The sequence below is a fragment of the Hylobates moloch genome, unplaced genomic scaffold (genome assembly GCF_009828535.3).
Source record: "Hylobates moloch isolate HMO894 unplaced genomic scaffold, HMol_V3 SCAFFOLD_4, whole genome shotgun sequence".
Taxonomy (NCBI): domain Eukaryota; kingdom Metazoa; phylum Chordata; class Mammalia; order Primates; family Hylobatidae; genus Hylobates; species Hylobates moloch.
The window spans coordinates 121,283,160-121,299,318 of NW_026652279.1; the positions used below are offsets into that span (position 1 = coordinate 121,283,160).

The window sequence follows — 16,159 nt, forward strand, 5'->3', positions numbered from 1 at the left end:
AAAAACTAAAGACATTTCTTTATGTATTTCCTTAATAATTTGTCACCAGTTTAGGAAACGAGTATTCAGTTGAACCATGTGAAGGTTTCGATTGTCAAAATGGTATAACGGCATATGGTTCACTCAACTAATTTCTATTAGCTTGCACCACACAAATGGAGGAGAAAAAAAGGAGTAATCTATTCCTGAAAAATTATCACTCTTCCGAACCTTCTGCTAGCAATCTATGAAACTAAAAACACTAAAAGTTATACACCTCCGGCAAACCCTTGGGAGAATTTAGCCATACGCTTTATCTGGCACTCTTATTTGCCTATCAAATAAAGGTTCTCTATGCCTTAATTCAACCCAGTTCCATAATTATATTGAGGCATCTCTACCATCCTCACTGATCTCTGAAAATGTAAATAACTGTCAAAAATAATGAATTATTAGCAAAAACAAGTAACGTTTTAAAAGAGACTGAATGAGCTTTTCAAGATCACCCCCCAAAGTCACCAGTTCAACGCTCTAAAACTGAAATCACAACAAGAAAAGCAAAGTTTAGAATCTCAGCTTTCAAATCTCATAAAATTACAAGTATTATTAAGCCCCAGTTCCATGAATGAGTCATCAACTGAAAGGAAAAAAGTCATGGAAAAAAAAAATCAGCAAATAAAAACGAGCTTTATATTTATTCCTGATTCAACAAATCCCTGTCTCGAGAAACTTAATGAAATACTTGACATTTAAGACATACATAAAAATGAAACTAGATATACAAAATAATTATTATTTTCTAAAGTTAATGGTATGAACTAGTGTTACAGTAGTCTCCATAAGTGGCTATTAACATAGGTCAGTTAACATAGCAGTTTCATGATTTAGAAAGTTTCACTTGAAAGCAAGGCTACAGTGAACATAGGCCATTTAACTTGTTACATTGTGGAAGATTCAGAGATGATACACAAAACTTTACAAGTTGAAATGAGTTCTGTATTCTCAACATTTAAGTTCAGCTAACATTTCCTGAGCAACTACAATGAGCTGGGCACTGCAAAAGATGCTTTACAATATGCATTATATAATCCTCACAATAACCTCATGAGATGGGTATTATGTCCCCCATTTTATAGAGGAAAGAAACTATGCTGTAAAAGCCAGGGTCACACACTTGTAGGGTGGACTCCACAACGTCCCTCACTTTGCGTGTATATTACACAGCATGGTGTTAGTATTTACAGCTCAAATACTTACAGACGTGAATAGAGGTACGAAATGATGAAAGATGGTCTTAATAAAAAATGGCAAGTTTTTAAAGCCTTTAATATAAATTGTGGAATGAGGGTGAACTGCTGTGGGGCAGCGGTAAGGTGGCAGGACATGAGAGGAAAATTATTTTAAATCAAAGCAGAGCACTTTAAATAAAACATAATAGGATTTCTTTTAATCAGAGAAGCAGCATGGCATAGCACAAAGAGCAATGGCTTTAGACTCGGATCTGTATTCCATTCAGAGGGGCTGCTTCTTTTAGCTGAAATTCACCAAAGAATGTAACTTTCTTATCTATAAATGTATACAACATCTGCCTTGATTCTTTCACATAAATGTTTCTGGGAGCAAATAAAGTAACATAAGCAAACATTTGACTAGTAAAAAATACATTATTAATATGTTGTTTTATTATTATCTAATTAATGAGTTTCATATTTTGTCCAGATTTGACCTAAGTATACTTTTATTAATAAATGCATTATAGTAGTCTGCTAAAGTGAGATTCAAAAATGGACAGTCTGATGTTGAAAATGCCTTAAAACATTATTCTAAGTTGGATGAAATATTTCATTACATGTATTGGTTCCTTGAATTAAAAAAAAAAAAAAAAGGCAACATAAATTTAAATAGGCAGCAGTTAAGCTGAGGCTCAGGCCCAGGTCTTTGATGTTACTTCACTCTCACCACTGCACAAATGAGAGTCTAAATTAATTCTTAACCTTTTTTGCCAAAGACCCCATTGATAGTCAAAGAAGTGGACCCTTTCTCAAAATAGTATTTGTAAATGCATAAACAAAAATACATAGGATTTCAAAGGAAGTAAATTATACTTGAATGCAGCCATCAAAATGCATTAAACACCAGTTTATGAAATAGTAATACACATGTTAGGAAGCAATGTAGATGTGCTGCTCAGATCTCCATTTAGGAAGAACTTTCCATTCAGCCGCAAGGAGTGCATTTAGCTGACAGGCTTCAAGTTGTTAACACCTTTAGAATCCTCCTTAGCTTTTGAGTCCAGGCCATACTCCTCCTGGGCAGCCCCCAGCCAATGGCTGAGCCTGGCACAAGTAGTAAGGACTGCCATTAGGGCCCAACAAGGGACTCCCCTCACAGGCATCATTTGTTCCAGAGCTCTTTCCTGGCTAGACTGGCTGAGAATTTACCAGGTTTACACCATGGTCTAAGGTTTTTCCCGCCCGGTCTTGCATCCTGACCCTTAAAAAAAAACACATTTACACTCCAGCACCTCTGTGACTGCTTCCAGATGGAACCAACCAACAAAATCTGCTTCTTTATTAATGAATTAAATAACAAGATCTAGTTGTAGGTCTAATAACTACCCTAATTTTGAAATACTGCTCATTTTAAATATTTCAACTTAACTAAAATAATTCTAATGTATTTTGAAAGTATATATGAATTGTACTCATGGAAACTTAATAGGTACTGCTATGTTTGTTGCCTATAATTGAAGAAAAAGCTAAATTTCAATTAGAGGTTAAGGTACAGAATTTTTTTCTTATCCAAGTTCAGACCCCAGAATTCTATTTGAGGACCTCAAGTTAAGAATCCTGGGATAAAGTGTCTGACTTTGAAACATCCATTCTTTTAAGATACAGAGATGCACTTAGACAAGTGAAAGCTGTGGTAACAAAAGGTCTCTAACCTGGCTTACCTACTCAGATGCCAACGAACACGTGAAAGCTTCTACTAAATGCACAGAATACATTATAAGATCATTTGCCCAAATGATTTAACCTTGAGGGACAAGAACAGCTTATCTAAACACATGAATGCATAATCACCTAAAAATCTGAATTGTGAAATTCAAGATTCTAAAATATACAATAAAGTTATTTTTATACAGATTTTTCTAAGAATATACTATACTGTTTAACATCAAAATGCTACACAGAATTTACTACTTACTATATTATACAATTTATTTGCTATACTATTTATTGAATACCAAATTGCTATATAGCATTTAATCTAGCAAGAAGTCCCCTGTATCTACTTCTGACTCTCCTATCTTGACCCTATTCTCTTCTTGTGTTCCAAGGATGGTGTCAGGTTACCATTCTAACTCTAGGTGATTCCATCGCTTCTAGCCAGGCAAACAGTATATGTAATGGGAGGGGAGGGCAAGGGGGAGAACAGGTAAGTGAATAGCTAGATTTACAAATTTTTCTTCTTAAACAGAGACAGGGTCTCACTCTATCACCCAATCTCTACTTTTGTAGAGACAGGTCTCAATACATTGCCCAGGCTGGTCATGAACTCCTGGCCTCAAGTAATCCTCCTGTCTTGGCCTCCCAAAGCACTGAGATTAGCGGCATGAGCCATTGTGCCCAGCCTCAAAATATTATTAATGCCCTAAGATTACAACAGTGCATTCAGAAGGATAAGCCTCATTTAAATTTCCAGGTGAATAACAACAAGCACTAATTTGAGTGAGAGTCTTGAATGACAGAACATGATGCAGACAAGGTAAAGAACTGCCTAAAATATGGAAGTGCACTTTAAGCAATCGGAGGGCAACTAGAATTGCCCTGGTGAAATGGAGAGTAAGGCAGAAGACAGAGAAAATGGAAGATACATTCTGAGACAAAAGGTGTGAGATAAGAACAATGAAATGTAACAACTTTATAATTTTGTTAAGGGATGATAGCTACAGACACACCACTAAGAACTTACTACCGAGATTAAAATATCAAGGTCAACTTGTAATATGGAAAAGAAACAGCATCCTCCAATCTACCATTAGTCAAGTGACTCCAGTCAAATCCATTACCCTTTCTCCAGTAGAAGTAGGAAAGGAGAAAAAAGAAGGAAAAAGCTATGCGTATGCACATACACACACCAATACACATACACTCTAGTTTCCTCTCTTTCTGTTTGTAACATCTGTACAGTATGCAAGAAACATGTCTATTTATAGGGATTCAAAATAGAGATGTTTTTTGTATACTGTACAGATGTTACAATGCATAAATTTCTACCACACTATACCAAAGATACGCTGTAACTAAGCATTTAACCAAAGCATTTGGTGGACTTGCAAGTCTTCTGTGGCTCCAAGCTAAATAAATCCACTTTCTTTAGCCTCTCTCTTTAGTTCCCATTTTGCTAAAGCTTTCAAAATAAATTTCCATTTCTTCAGCACCCCAACAGAGAATATACTATAACTGGTAACAATAAGATCCTTTAATGGGAAGATAAGATATTCTTGACTCATTTCATAATTTCCTTAAGTCTTTAGTACTTTTGAGATTCAGCCACAGACAAGAACCAAATGATATGTCCCTAGAGAAATATTTCATTCTCTACTGACTTTCTCCCCAATCTTTCCAAATTAGTATTTGTGAAATATTCTGTTCTTTTGAGGAAACTTTACTATGTATAAAACATGTTGCATTTATTTTGGCATCATCTCTTTATTAGCATGCATTCCAAAAAAAGCCAATTTCTATGTGTTCACCTTAATGTAGCCTTGTGAGGTAGTTTAAAAATTTTTAGACACATTTGTTTGTACAGAGGAATAAACTATGTTTCAAATACAATGCAACATCTTGAACACAGCCAAGTTGCTGGGATAATCCACGTTTACCACCTACTACCTCAATTCCTTGTCCACTGAACTATGATGTCAGAAATCTAAGCTTGATTTGTTTTTAAGTGGATAATCCATTAACTGTTTCCATATGCCATAACTATTCAGTTGAGAAATAATTAATAAACCAATTTATGGGCTCTATCTGGCAAATATGACATACCTGTTATAAAATATGATTACTTCAGAAAGCTAACAATTGTGGAACCACATTTTCATAATAAATTATTCTAAGTGAATTAGACTATTCATATACTTTCAGAAAACCCTTTAATCCCTATTAAGTTAACAGTTTGTGAATAATGAAAGTAATTAATATTAATTTTACTTGACAAATCCAACACCAATAACCTGTTAGTATACTCTAATCCGTTTTCCAACAGCCTGTAAAAATTAACCAACAGATGCTTCCAATCTGGCAAAAAAAAAATACATAGGTCATTAGCATTATTTTGATGATACCAAATGTTCAATATATGAATATTATGATTAAATTTAAGAGAGATAAACAATCTTCTTTTATAACCTTGTTAAATCTTAACAGAAGTCGAATTTAGTAAAATGTCAGTCTTTTCTAAAGTCAAAATCAGCATTTGTTATTCCACCCCTCGTTACTATGCTTCAACTAAGAACTTGACTGAGTTTCATCAGGAATGTAAAAGCAACATGAGTATGGGAAGCACACCTGCCTTATTCATGCCGGTATCCCCAATGTCAAGCGTGAGGCACAACATGCAATATGCACTCAATAAATAGTTGTTGAGTGGAACAGTGGTAGCCAGTAAGAAAAAGTGGAAGGTATGAAAGAGGAGGTATGAGAAAAAGAAAAAAGATAATCAGGAAAAGTGCCTATATATATTTCCAGAATAATTTAAAATATAGAAAGCTAAGATGTATCCCAAAAACTTACAACACAGAGAATCAAGAAAACTGAAGTGAGCTACTTAACAGCAAAATAAAGTGTAAAAGAAAATGATGTAAGTGAATCAGGAAAAAATTACTGATTTTTCACAGGAAAAGGATTAGAAAGGATTCCTATTCCTCTGCAGATATGGCATAAGGTACTTTCCCACAGAAGCGTTATTGTAAATGGTCACAAAGATTAGTTTAAAAAGCAGAATAGGTAAGATCTAATTGGAAAAAAAAAAAAAGTAGGAATGTAATAAAAGGCAACAGGAATTAAGAGGAAATAGCCAAGTCCTTACCAAGAATATCTTGGTAATATGTAAATATAGGTAGGGTTGGATAGTATGACAAGAAGTCAGAGTTGTTTTGCCATCAGGAGACCAGGAGAAAAGATCTCAGATGAGATACAGTAAAGATTAAACAAGATAATATGAAGACAACCCAGCTCAGGCACTGATATATCACGTATGCGCAATACCTGATATAGATATTCGCTCCTTTGCCAACTCTAAGTGTATTAGACCTGTAAATCCCAGTAGTCTAAACATTAGAAGTCCTGAAAACCTAAAGTAGTGTCTACCATAAGAAAAAAGCCCCACTTATTTGACAACAAATAAAGGCTACATGAGAGAAAACTTCAAGGATCTCTTTAAATGATTGGATTCAGTTACTTTGTTCTTACTACCTATTTTGAATGCTTGGGAAGCACAAAGGATTGGCATCTAACATTTAAATGCCTGGGATGGAATGTCCATCTTTGTAATCAAAGAAATAGCCTTGGTTCTTAGTCCAAACAGTTACTACTGCAATAAAAAACAGAGATACACCATTTCTCTAAAAAACCCACTATTCTTCAGTAATTATCATCCTTCCCTACCTAGTTGTGATGAAAATCAGCCAGCAGCCAATGCCTCTATCTCCTGCACTGGCTTGCTAAAGGGTGGAAAGACAAACGGATTTTCACCTTGGAGTGAACAATACGTAAGTGACCAGGTTTACTTTTGTTTGGGGGTTTGCTTGTTTTGTTTTGTTTTTTTGAGACATAGTCTTACTCTGTTGCCCAGACTGGAGTGCAGTGGCGTGATCCTGGCTCGCTGCAACCTCTGCCTCCCAGGTTCAAGCGATTCTCATGCCTCAGCCTCCAGAGTAGCTGGGAATACAGGTGTGCACCACCATGCCTGGCTTTTTTTTTTTTTTTTTTTTTTTTTTTAGTAGAAATGAGGGTCTCACCATGTTGGCCAGGCTGGTCTCAAACTCCCAGCCTCAAGTGATCCACCCACCTCGACCTCCCAAAATGCTGAGATTACAGGTGGGAGCCATTGCACCCGGCCATAGTTTTGAATTCTTTAGCAATTACAAAATTGATTCAAAGTATGTTGGAGTCAGGGGGATACGTGAATGTAACATTTGGACCCAATGCCTCAGCAGCTGGGCCACGAATAAAGAGACCACATGAAGCAACCTGTCTACTTGACCAGTCTTGTCTAAGCTCTCTGGACATCTTTCTCTTTCCTTCCTTTCTGATCTTTCCTATTAAATGTCTATATAAAATCCTGTTTCTCTGAACGTAGAAATAACTGGCCTTTCCTATAAAATACTCTGAAGTGTTTTACATGTAAATACACATTTTAACTGTCATATATTTTCCTTGATTGCCAGATGACCAGTAATGCCAAAAAGCACTCTTAAGACTTCTCAAATAATGCTTTCTAGGAATTATTCTTTAAAATGAAGTCCCAAAAAAATAGTCACCTTTACAGCTCATGTCTGCTTACCACTGAGAAATATTAGCAGGGCTCAGAGTCACAACCCTGGGCTTCCCCACCTTTTGTGTTCCCCCTGGAAATGTCATCTACTGTCACAGAAAAAAAAAGAAAGCAGCATTTGAGTTGAGTTGAGACAGAAGGTATCATAGTCTTCTGCCAGCCTCTAAGTCAAGTAAAGAGATTCCAGGCCAAAGGACCAGCAGTACAAAGGCAGAGAGACATGGAAATACAGAGTATGCAAAAAATGATCACCTTTTCACCTTAATCTTTCTAACTAGTATTAGAATGAGCAAATACATCATTTTTTTTTTTCAACCTTGAATCTCAAGGCTAAAGTTAGATGACTTAAGAATTTTTTAAAGGTCCAATTATTTCATTTAGGGCTAACACTACAGCTAAATTAAAGACATGCTAACAAGTTTCCCTTTTGAGCCTCATTAATTAAGAAAGTAATCAGAGTAAGGAGAAAAAAAGAGAGAGTAGCTGTATGGCAGAATTACTTAAATAGTTTTTAGGTACCACCATTTGTACCTACTAGGAAAGCAAAAGGAAAACTAATCAATTCCAGATTATGAAATCTGAAATTCTGAAGTGTTTTACATGTAAATACAAATTTTAACTGCCATATATTTTCCTTGATTGCTAGAAGAGTACACTAATCTTATTCGAAGAAAATTTTGATCCTCCATAATCAAAAGGTAAAATTAAAATCTTATTCACAAGTTTACTAGGGTGAGCTTGCTGAGAAAATTCTCCCTGTGTTCAAAGACCAAAAATACACCATTTTTAATATTTTAGTCAAGATAAATGGTACTCAAAAATATCTGTTCACTGTTTTTGATTTATCAAATTCTAGAAAACTACCTTAATTTACAATTACCTTTTAGAGAGAGTTTCTAATTTACATTAATAATTTCTTAATTTTCAATTACCCTTTAGAAAGAGATTCTAATCTTTCAGAAACTCATTCAAAGGAATACTAATACATTTTTAAAATATCTGCCAACATTCTTTGGCTGCTGTGTTCAAGTTAAACAGATACATAAAGCATCTAGCATGGTGCCTGGCTAACAGTCAACATTTAGGAAGTCAACTCAACCCTCTACACAAAGGTCTCTGACCTGTATCCATCCAGTACAATCTCTCCCTGCTACCTCTTCCTTTGTTCTATGAGCCCAGGGATATAGGTGGCATAAGTCTATAGTGAAAAGTTTCTTTTTGAAAATCTAAGTGTTTGGCACTACAGACCTAAAATGTAAGTTTTATATAATACTTAAAAATTCTGTGTGGATATCAGTCTTGAAATATAAGTAGCAGGCCCACGAAATTGGATGAAATAAGTTCAATTTTCAGACTTATGTAATACCTAAACAATTTTTTAAAAATCACACTGCACAAGTAAAACCTATCACAAAACATTTTGGAAAATGAATGCCATTGCTTTTAATGAAAAGATCATATAACCTACTCAGATACTTCTCTTTCAAGCTAACTTTGAAGACACTATAAATTTGATATTTCTATCCCATGTGACTCATAGCAATTAAATTATATGATAGTCACTGTAATTTTTTTTGGATTATACTTTAAGTTCTGGGATACATGCGCAGAACATGCAGGTTTGTTACATAGGTACACACGTGCCATGGTGGTTTGCTGCACCCATCAACCTGTCAACTACATTGGGTATTTCTCCTAATGCTATCCCTCTCCTAGCTCCCCTAGCCACTGTAATATTAAAGGGTAGTAAAATTCGAATTAAAAGAAAGCACACGTTTTGTTTTTCTATTTTTCAAACTAAAGGACATTCTCATGCCAAAACTGCCTCTGAAAATATCCTCTTTTACAAAAGTCTAATTTATCCCAATGGAATATCTTCAAAAATAATATTATATAGAAAATTTAATAATCAAAATTTTATATTAACCTTTTGCATTTTTAAAACAGAATTTACTTTTTAAGCACTTTATTTCATGATATCATTTATTTGCCCATTAGGAATGTAAAAATATCATGTACAGGATTCATAAAATAATGTTTTCTGAAAATTGGTATATAAAAAGTATCATGTTAAAATTCTAAAGTTAAATTAATAAATAATCAAGATGTTAAACTTACCTTTTTGTTGGCAACAAAATGTATTCTCAAGTTTACAAAGCAAATCCATGTTTTCGTACTTATTTTCATTTACTTTTATCCAGAAACAGTTTTCAGTCATTTCATGAGGTCTGATCTACAATCAGAGAGAAGACTGATTCATAAATAGGTGAGTGTTTCACCTGTGTCCCAGGTCAAGCACTATGCATACACTGAGTATCATAGCTGTCAGCAGATATTTATAAAGTCGTATCTGCAAGATTTTTCCCCAAAGTATGTTCAATAAGATACAAGTTCTGCAGGATGTTAAGGTCTTATTAGGAAGAAAAGGCTTCCATGATCCAATAGTTGAGGATTTTAAACACGATTTAATTAGCTTCTTCTCAATTGCCTTTCTCATAGACTCTAATAATCTTCACCTGCACTATACACTTTGACGGGCAGGATACATTATACAGCATTTTCCATGTTTCTGTTACCATGAAACCATTTTTCTGCAGGATTCTGAATTCTTAAGATCTGACTAGATATTAGCTTCTGACAACTAGTTAACACTTTCCCAACATCTATCAATAGAGAAAATTTCCTAAGAACACCATCTTTTTTTTTTTTTGAGAAACACTTCATAAACATAGGATTCACTGCAATAATGTTTAATTATCAATTTAATTACAAATCGCATTCCACTGGAACAACATCAACTCTCACTGTATTTATAATGCAGGAAGTTTTGGTCAATATGAAAGGGCTTTGTCTCAATATTTAAAAAAAAAAAAAGCTATTTTATTGTCACTTTGATTAAGTGACATTAGAAATCATGTATATATAAATTAAATTATGTATGTACAAATTAAATCCCATTAGAAATTATGTATATATAAATCCAAAATTAGATTTAGATCTAAGTAAAAGTATTTTCCTCCATTAATTTGTTTTTACCTTTAACCAATTCAATCTTCTCATGCTGATTTCAGGTTTAAATTCTTTCTTTGGTTTCAACCCAAATGGCAGGGTTGGTAGAGGAGGAGAATTTTGTCCTCCAAGGAATCCCAGGGGAGGTGGTGGAGGCACAAGACCACCGAATGGCATCCGCATTCCTGGAAGTGGAGGAGGTGGTGGGGGAGGGGGTGGAGGCGGCACCCCTCCACCAGAAGGCAGTGGAGGTGGAGGAGGAAGTGCTGAGTGGCCAGTTTCACCTTCTTTAGAGGGAGGCAAAGGAATATTACAATCAGCTGGCAAGGCACCAAACTGGAGAAAAAAACAATAAGAGACATAACTAAGAACATATCTACAAAACATGTAAATATGCACTTTACTCAAAAATAAGGTATTCATTTAAACCAAAAATAATTACATATCAGTAATTTCATAAGGTTTAACCGAAAATCAAAATTCCAACAATTTTTCTTCTAATTTAAGAATATAATTATAGTTGTTTTTTCCTCATAAAAACATAATTGCCAGAAGTATAATTCCCTGTTTTGAGGCAGTTATGACCATCTAGGTAGAAATGTCCAGGAGGGAAATGGGTATTTGGATCTAGAAGATTTGAAAATCAGTAGTCTCTGGAGAACAGTTGAAGCCAGGGAAGCAGAGAAGTTCACTCATAGTATGGAGAGAATATGTAGCACGACAAAGGGTCTATGCACAGGGTTCTATGGAACGCAAGAATTTAAGTGATAAGTAAGAAATAAGATTTCAACAAAAGGACTTCAATGGGTATTGCCACATCATGCCTTTGCTCAGATCTTCTCAATGGTGTCCTAATGCACTTGAGAAAACAACAACAACAACAAACTAAAATTCTTCATAGGACCTATATAAGTAGGTCATGATCTGGTCTCTGCTATCTGGACTTGTAGGTGACTTTCTTCTAATTCTGTGTATGTGCCAACCTTATGCTAATTTCAGGGCCCTTGTACATGCTTGTCCCTCTGCCTGGAGCATTCTCTTCACCTGACCATCTCCTACTAGCCTCTTCAGTCTGAGCTAACAGGTCCCTTCCTTGGGAAAGCCTTATCTGACCACTCATTTTACACTCACAGCACCTTGTACTTTTCAATAGCTCTTATCAAAAGTGAGAATTTATTTAAGGAATCATTAGCATTTATCTCTTTGACAGATTATAAGCTTGATGAGGTAAGTGACTATCTTGTATTATTTACTGCTCTTTCTGCAGCACCTAAAGCAGTGACTGGTGCATGACAGCTATGGAAGAAATGCGTAGGATAAATGCATGAAAGACAAGAAGAGAAAAAGCCAACTGGGCACAGGGTCAAAAACCATCAATGAAGAAAGCACCACCTAAAAGACTGCTTTGCAGAATCAAATGCCACAGAGAAGCAAGGTAAAATCAGGGGTTGAAAAAGAACCGCCTGTGTCCACTGGTCACTTTTGTCCTCATGTTTCCATGTCATAGTAAGAATTTAACAGATGCATTTCGATGGATACAAAGAAGACATTCTGGGTTAATAAATAACTTTTGTAATATGATTAGCTTCTTGAAATTACAAACTTCTAACTACCTTTCACATGGTGGGAATTTAATAAATGTTACATAATTTTGAATTTTTATGGCACAGTTATGAAAAATAGACCATGTATAAAAGCTTGAAATCAATGACGTCTGAAATCATGACAAAGAAAACAGTGTTATAAAAGAAGTTGAGGCCACAAATCAAAAGCATGCCTTATCAAAACCATTAAGTATAAAGAAGAACCAGTTCAGTGTTACTCTGGGTTGCTGTGATCAAAGATGATAATACCCTTTGAATGTATTTGATAATTAACTATCAATGTCTTAAAGATATGGCTGAATTTCTGCTCTAGAATTGTTCATTTGATAAAGTGTGAAGACTGACTTGAAGATATGGTTTGGGAGGCCAGACACTGTGACTATCTTGCTCATCACTATGTCTCTCCAGCACCTAAACTACCTGGTTGTGAAGAGACTACAGGAGCAAAAGAATTAAATCACAGATAACAGAACATATTTTATTCACACTCTTCATAGTCAGCAAAGCTTTGAACAAAAAGAAGGATCTTAAGATAAATGCCCACATTTCATAAGAAATAAGCCAGAATCTAAAGAAAGAATTTGTCAGTTGTTCAAACATGAATATGGTGGCCAATATTAACTATCTAATTCTAGCTTTTCTTCTCATAGCCATAAACATGGGTCATCACTGTATACAATTTAGAACAATTTAGGAGATTCCTTGATTTAATTTCACTTTCAAAACATACAGTTATTCCCATTTTATGTAAAAGCACTATGCAGCAATAACTTATCCAAAAATGGTGGAAACATTTTTTATAAACTGGAATTTTCTGGAGAAGATTTACAAATAAACCTTCAACTGAACATAATTAAAAAGAAAAGAAAGTTCTTAAATTTACATTACCCCAGACCAAGAAAAACTTGTTATAAATATTTCAGCCACTGTCTGTAACCCAGTCTGAAGTACAGACACAATCAAATGTTTCTTTCAATATGAGAGACAAGGAGCCATATGGGAAAGATTAAAAAAAATTCAATAAAATGTGATACTTCCCTCTTGCAGCACTAAAGAAAGAAGATGAATGAGAATAATTTTCTTGTAGATAGGAGATTTTAATTTTTTTCTAAAATTGAATACTAACAGATAGCTATCTCCAGACAGCCTCAGCAACAAAACTATCCACTAAGCATTTAAAAGAAAACAAAATTGCCAATAAGACAGGATATAGTATACCTGAGACTATTTCAACATAACCGTAAATTAGGATGAAAGGAAAATAGCAAAACTATACTTATTGCTCATCATCCTGTACGTAAATCTACATGAAGAAATTTAGCTATGAATATTCTACCTCCTTACTTACATCCACATAAAGCATGCAGATGATGTATTTCTTGCTATCTAAATGTTTTATGTGTAGAGGGTGCATAGGAGCTATCTGCTTCGTAATCCAGATTTACTCTCCTTTTTGTCATGTTTTAAATCTGTTTACTTTGGAAATTGAAAAATTATCAGAAAATGTTCTCATTCAGCTAGAGGTTATCTTTTACTGCAAGGGACCTCTAGGCTGAAGGTTTTGAAAAATAAATACCTTGAGCAATAATTTCCTGTAGTGGGATAAAGATCAGTGATGAATAACAAATCTGAGAGTAAAAGATTTTCTTACTCTTTATGCTTAATTACTTAGGAAACATGTGACATTAGGAACAAAACCCTAACAAAACATAAGAAAGCAGATTAATTAGTAAAAGCTTAGATATAAATACATACAGAAAAAAATGACAAAAAATAGCAAAACACAGTACAAATAATGCTACAAAAATATACAAGCAAAATTAAAGTTTAAACATTTTGATACTATGAAGATATAACATAACCTTTGCTCCCTCACTGTGTTTTTAATACCCAAGTTCACTCAGAGTGGAATTTTACCTGAGTCTTAAAAGCTTGTAGCTCTGCTTGAAGCTCATTAATCTTTGCCTCTTTTTTCTGCAATTCAACCTGAGTTTCTTGGTGGTCGGTAAACTCTTTTTCAAACTGAAACAAATTAAAAATAATAACAAAAACAGAAAGATGAAAATGAAAAGCACTATTCTTCTTATAGAAATATGACTCGAATGATCTACCAGTAGAACACAAATTCCTGAATTGGTTTTTTGAAAGGAGTGGTAGAGTTTTGAAAAGTCACTTACAGTCTTTCTCTAGGCCCCTCCAGGTCCCAACCAAAATCGTTCATTCACAAGGGGGCAGAAAAAAGCCACAGACAAGTCTGTGACCTTCTCTCTGCAGAGCAAACTGGCCACAGTTATCTGAAACCTTGGCATTTTTCTTCAAAGTCTCTAAATATTATTGTGACTTTGTGTAAAATAATGGAGAGCAAAGCATTGTACGAATTCCTTGCACCCTCCACCTGCAAAAACTTATTCTTGAAACTTATCTTAAGTATATCAACATGATTTAGGGGATTCCATTTTAATATTTTTTATTACTAAATAACTCCATTCTATTCAGTTTCTAACTTTTTTTCTTATAACAACATAACATCTCCTAATATCTTTGGGAAAGTAATGATAAATTAATTTTTCAAAGTCCCTAGTGAAATATCTTCTGGAAAAAAAAGCAAACAATAAAATTTGGTGAATCCAGTGAGTTTTCTATAATAATTTATATATCCACTCATCACCAGTTCTCATCTTGCATTCAAATAGATTCAACTTTGCCATTATTATGACTAAAAACCTCCTTTTTGTCTCACAATCAAACACAAGCATTTGACTTTCTTAAGAAAAACGAAAAAAAATCAATCAAAAAAATGCAACTATCTCACAAATGTGGCCTCTACATTTTAAATACACTCAAACCTCAATTAGGAAAATAACAACAATGTAGAACTCCACCGTTTACAAAGGGCTTTTATTTTTACTTAGTTTATAAAGGGAATCTTATTTTGTCCTTAATAACACAAAGAGGCAGTTGCTAGTCCCTCATAGCTAGTAAAAGATGTGAGATTAAAAAGCCAGATTTCCCACCTTTAGAGTCTAAGTTCAAATGAAACTATGCCACCTCCCTGCAATTAATGTTTAGATAATGCTTTACAGTTTTACTTAACAGACTATTTTTTGGAGCAGTTTTAGGTTCACGGCAAAACTGAGCAGAAAACAGATTTTCCACATACTCACTAACCCTACACATGCATTATCTCTTCCCATACTTTATAGCTTTTAAAGCATAAAAAGAAGCATTCTTAAATTTCATTACAAAAACTCTGTGAAATAAGAAATATTGCTTTAACTCCCATTTTACAGGGAAGGAAGGTAAATTTCAGACTACTAACTCTCTCAGTCTCAACCCTGTGTTCCTTTATTAAGATAACAAAAACTAACAGGTAAAAACTGTCCAAATGTCCTTCAGTTGACCTAAGCCACAGCAACATTACCATTCCCCACTACTACTACAGCTCCTACAAACCCCTCTTACCGTTAAATAATTAAAAAGATTCTAAGCCTAAATCTAATCAAATTACTAATCTACAAAACAACCCATGCATGAGTCTCAGAGGTCCGCCCACCTTCTCCTGTCACCCAGTGCTTCCCCCTAAGGACTTGCTAAATCAATTGCCTTCACACCTCCCTTGCATAGTTAACCTCTCTGTACTTTCATCCCTCATTTTACTCCTTATAACCCCTCTTACCATAATCCCTCTTTAGCTTAAGTCAACTTTTTCAAAGGGTATTCTTAAACCACACTCACTTTTCTGACCTGTTGAACTCCATTCATGTCATTATCTATCACAACTTAGCTATAATTCATTCTAAAAACCCTGACTTACCAAATTCCAATTCCAGAAGTCCAAATTCTCTGGACTGCCCTCAGCCTCATCTTAGGTGATCTCTCTAGGGCCATGCTGTTTCAATATCATAGCCACTGACCACAAATGATTATTTAAATGTAAACTTAAATTATCTAAAATAAATAAAGTTTAAAAGTTCAGTTCCTCGGTCACACCAGCCATTTTAAAA

The 16,159-nt window shown here is 34.6% G+C and overlaps 1 protein-coding gene across 8 annotated transcripts in view; it reads right to left on the minus strand.

Moving 5' to 3' along the window:
• Nucleotides 1-16,159, minus strand: part of DIAPH3 (diaphanous related formin 3) — a 502,965-nt gene that overhangs the window by 298,398 nt on the left and 188,408 nt on the right. For all 8 annotated transcript variants that reach the window (XM_032150983.2, XM_058437956.1, XM_058437951.1 and 5 more), the window contains 3 exons: nucleotides 14,073-14,177; nucleotides 10,579-10,887; nucleotides 9,661-9,775 (listed from right to left, as the gene is read on the minus strand). In XM_032150983.2, the coding sequence (XP_032006874.1) occupies nucleotides 9,661-9,775; nucleotides 10,579-10,887; nucleotides 14,073-14,177 (529 nt within the window). The remainder of the gene's footprint in view (nucleotides 1-9,660; nucleotides 9,776-10,578; nucleotides 10,888-14,072; nucleotides 14,178-16,159) is intronic.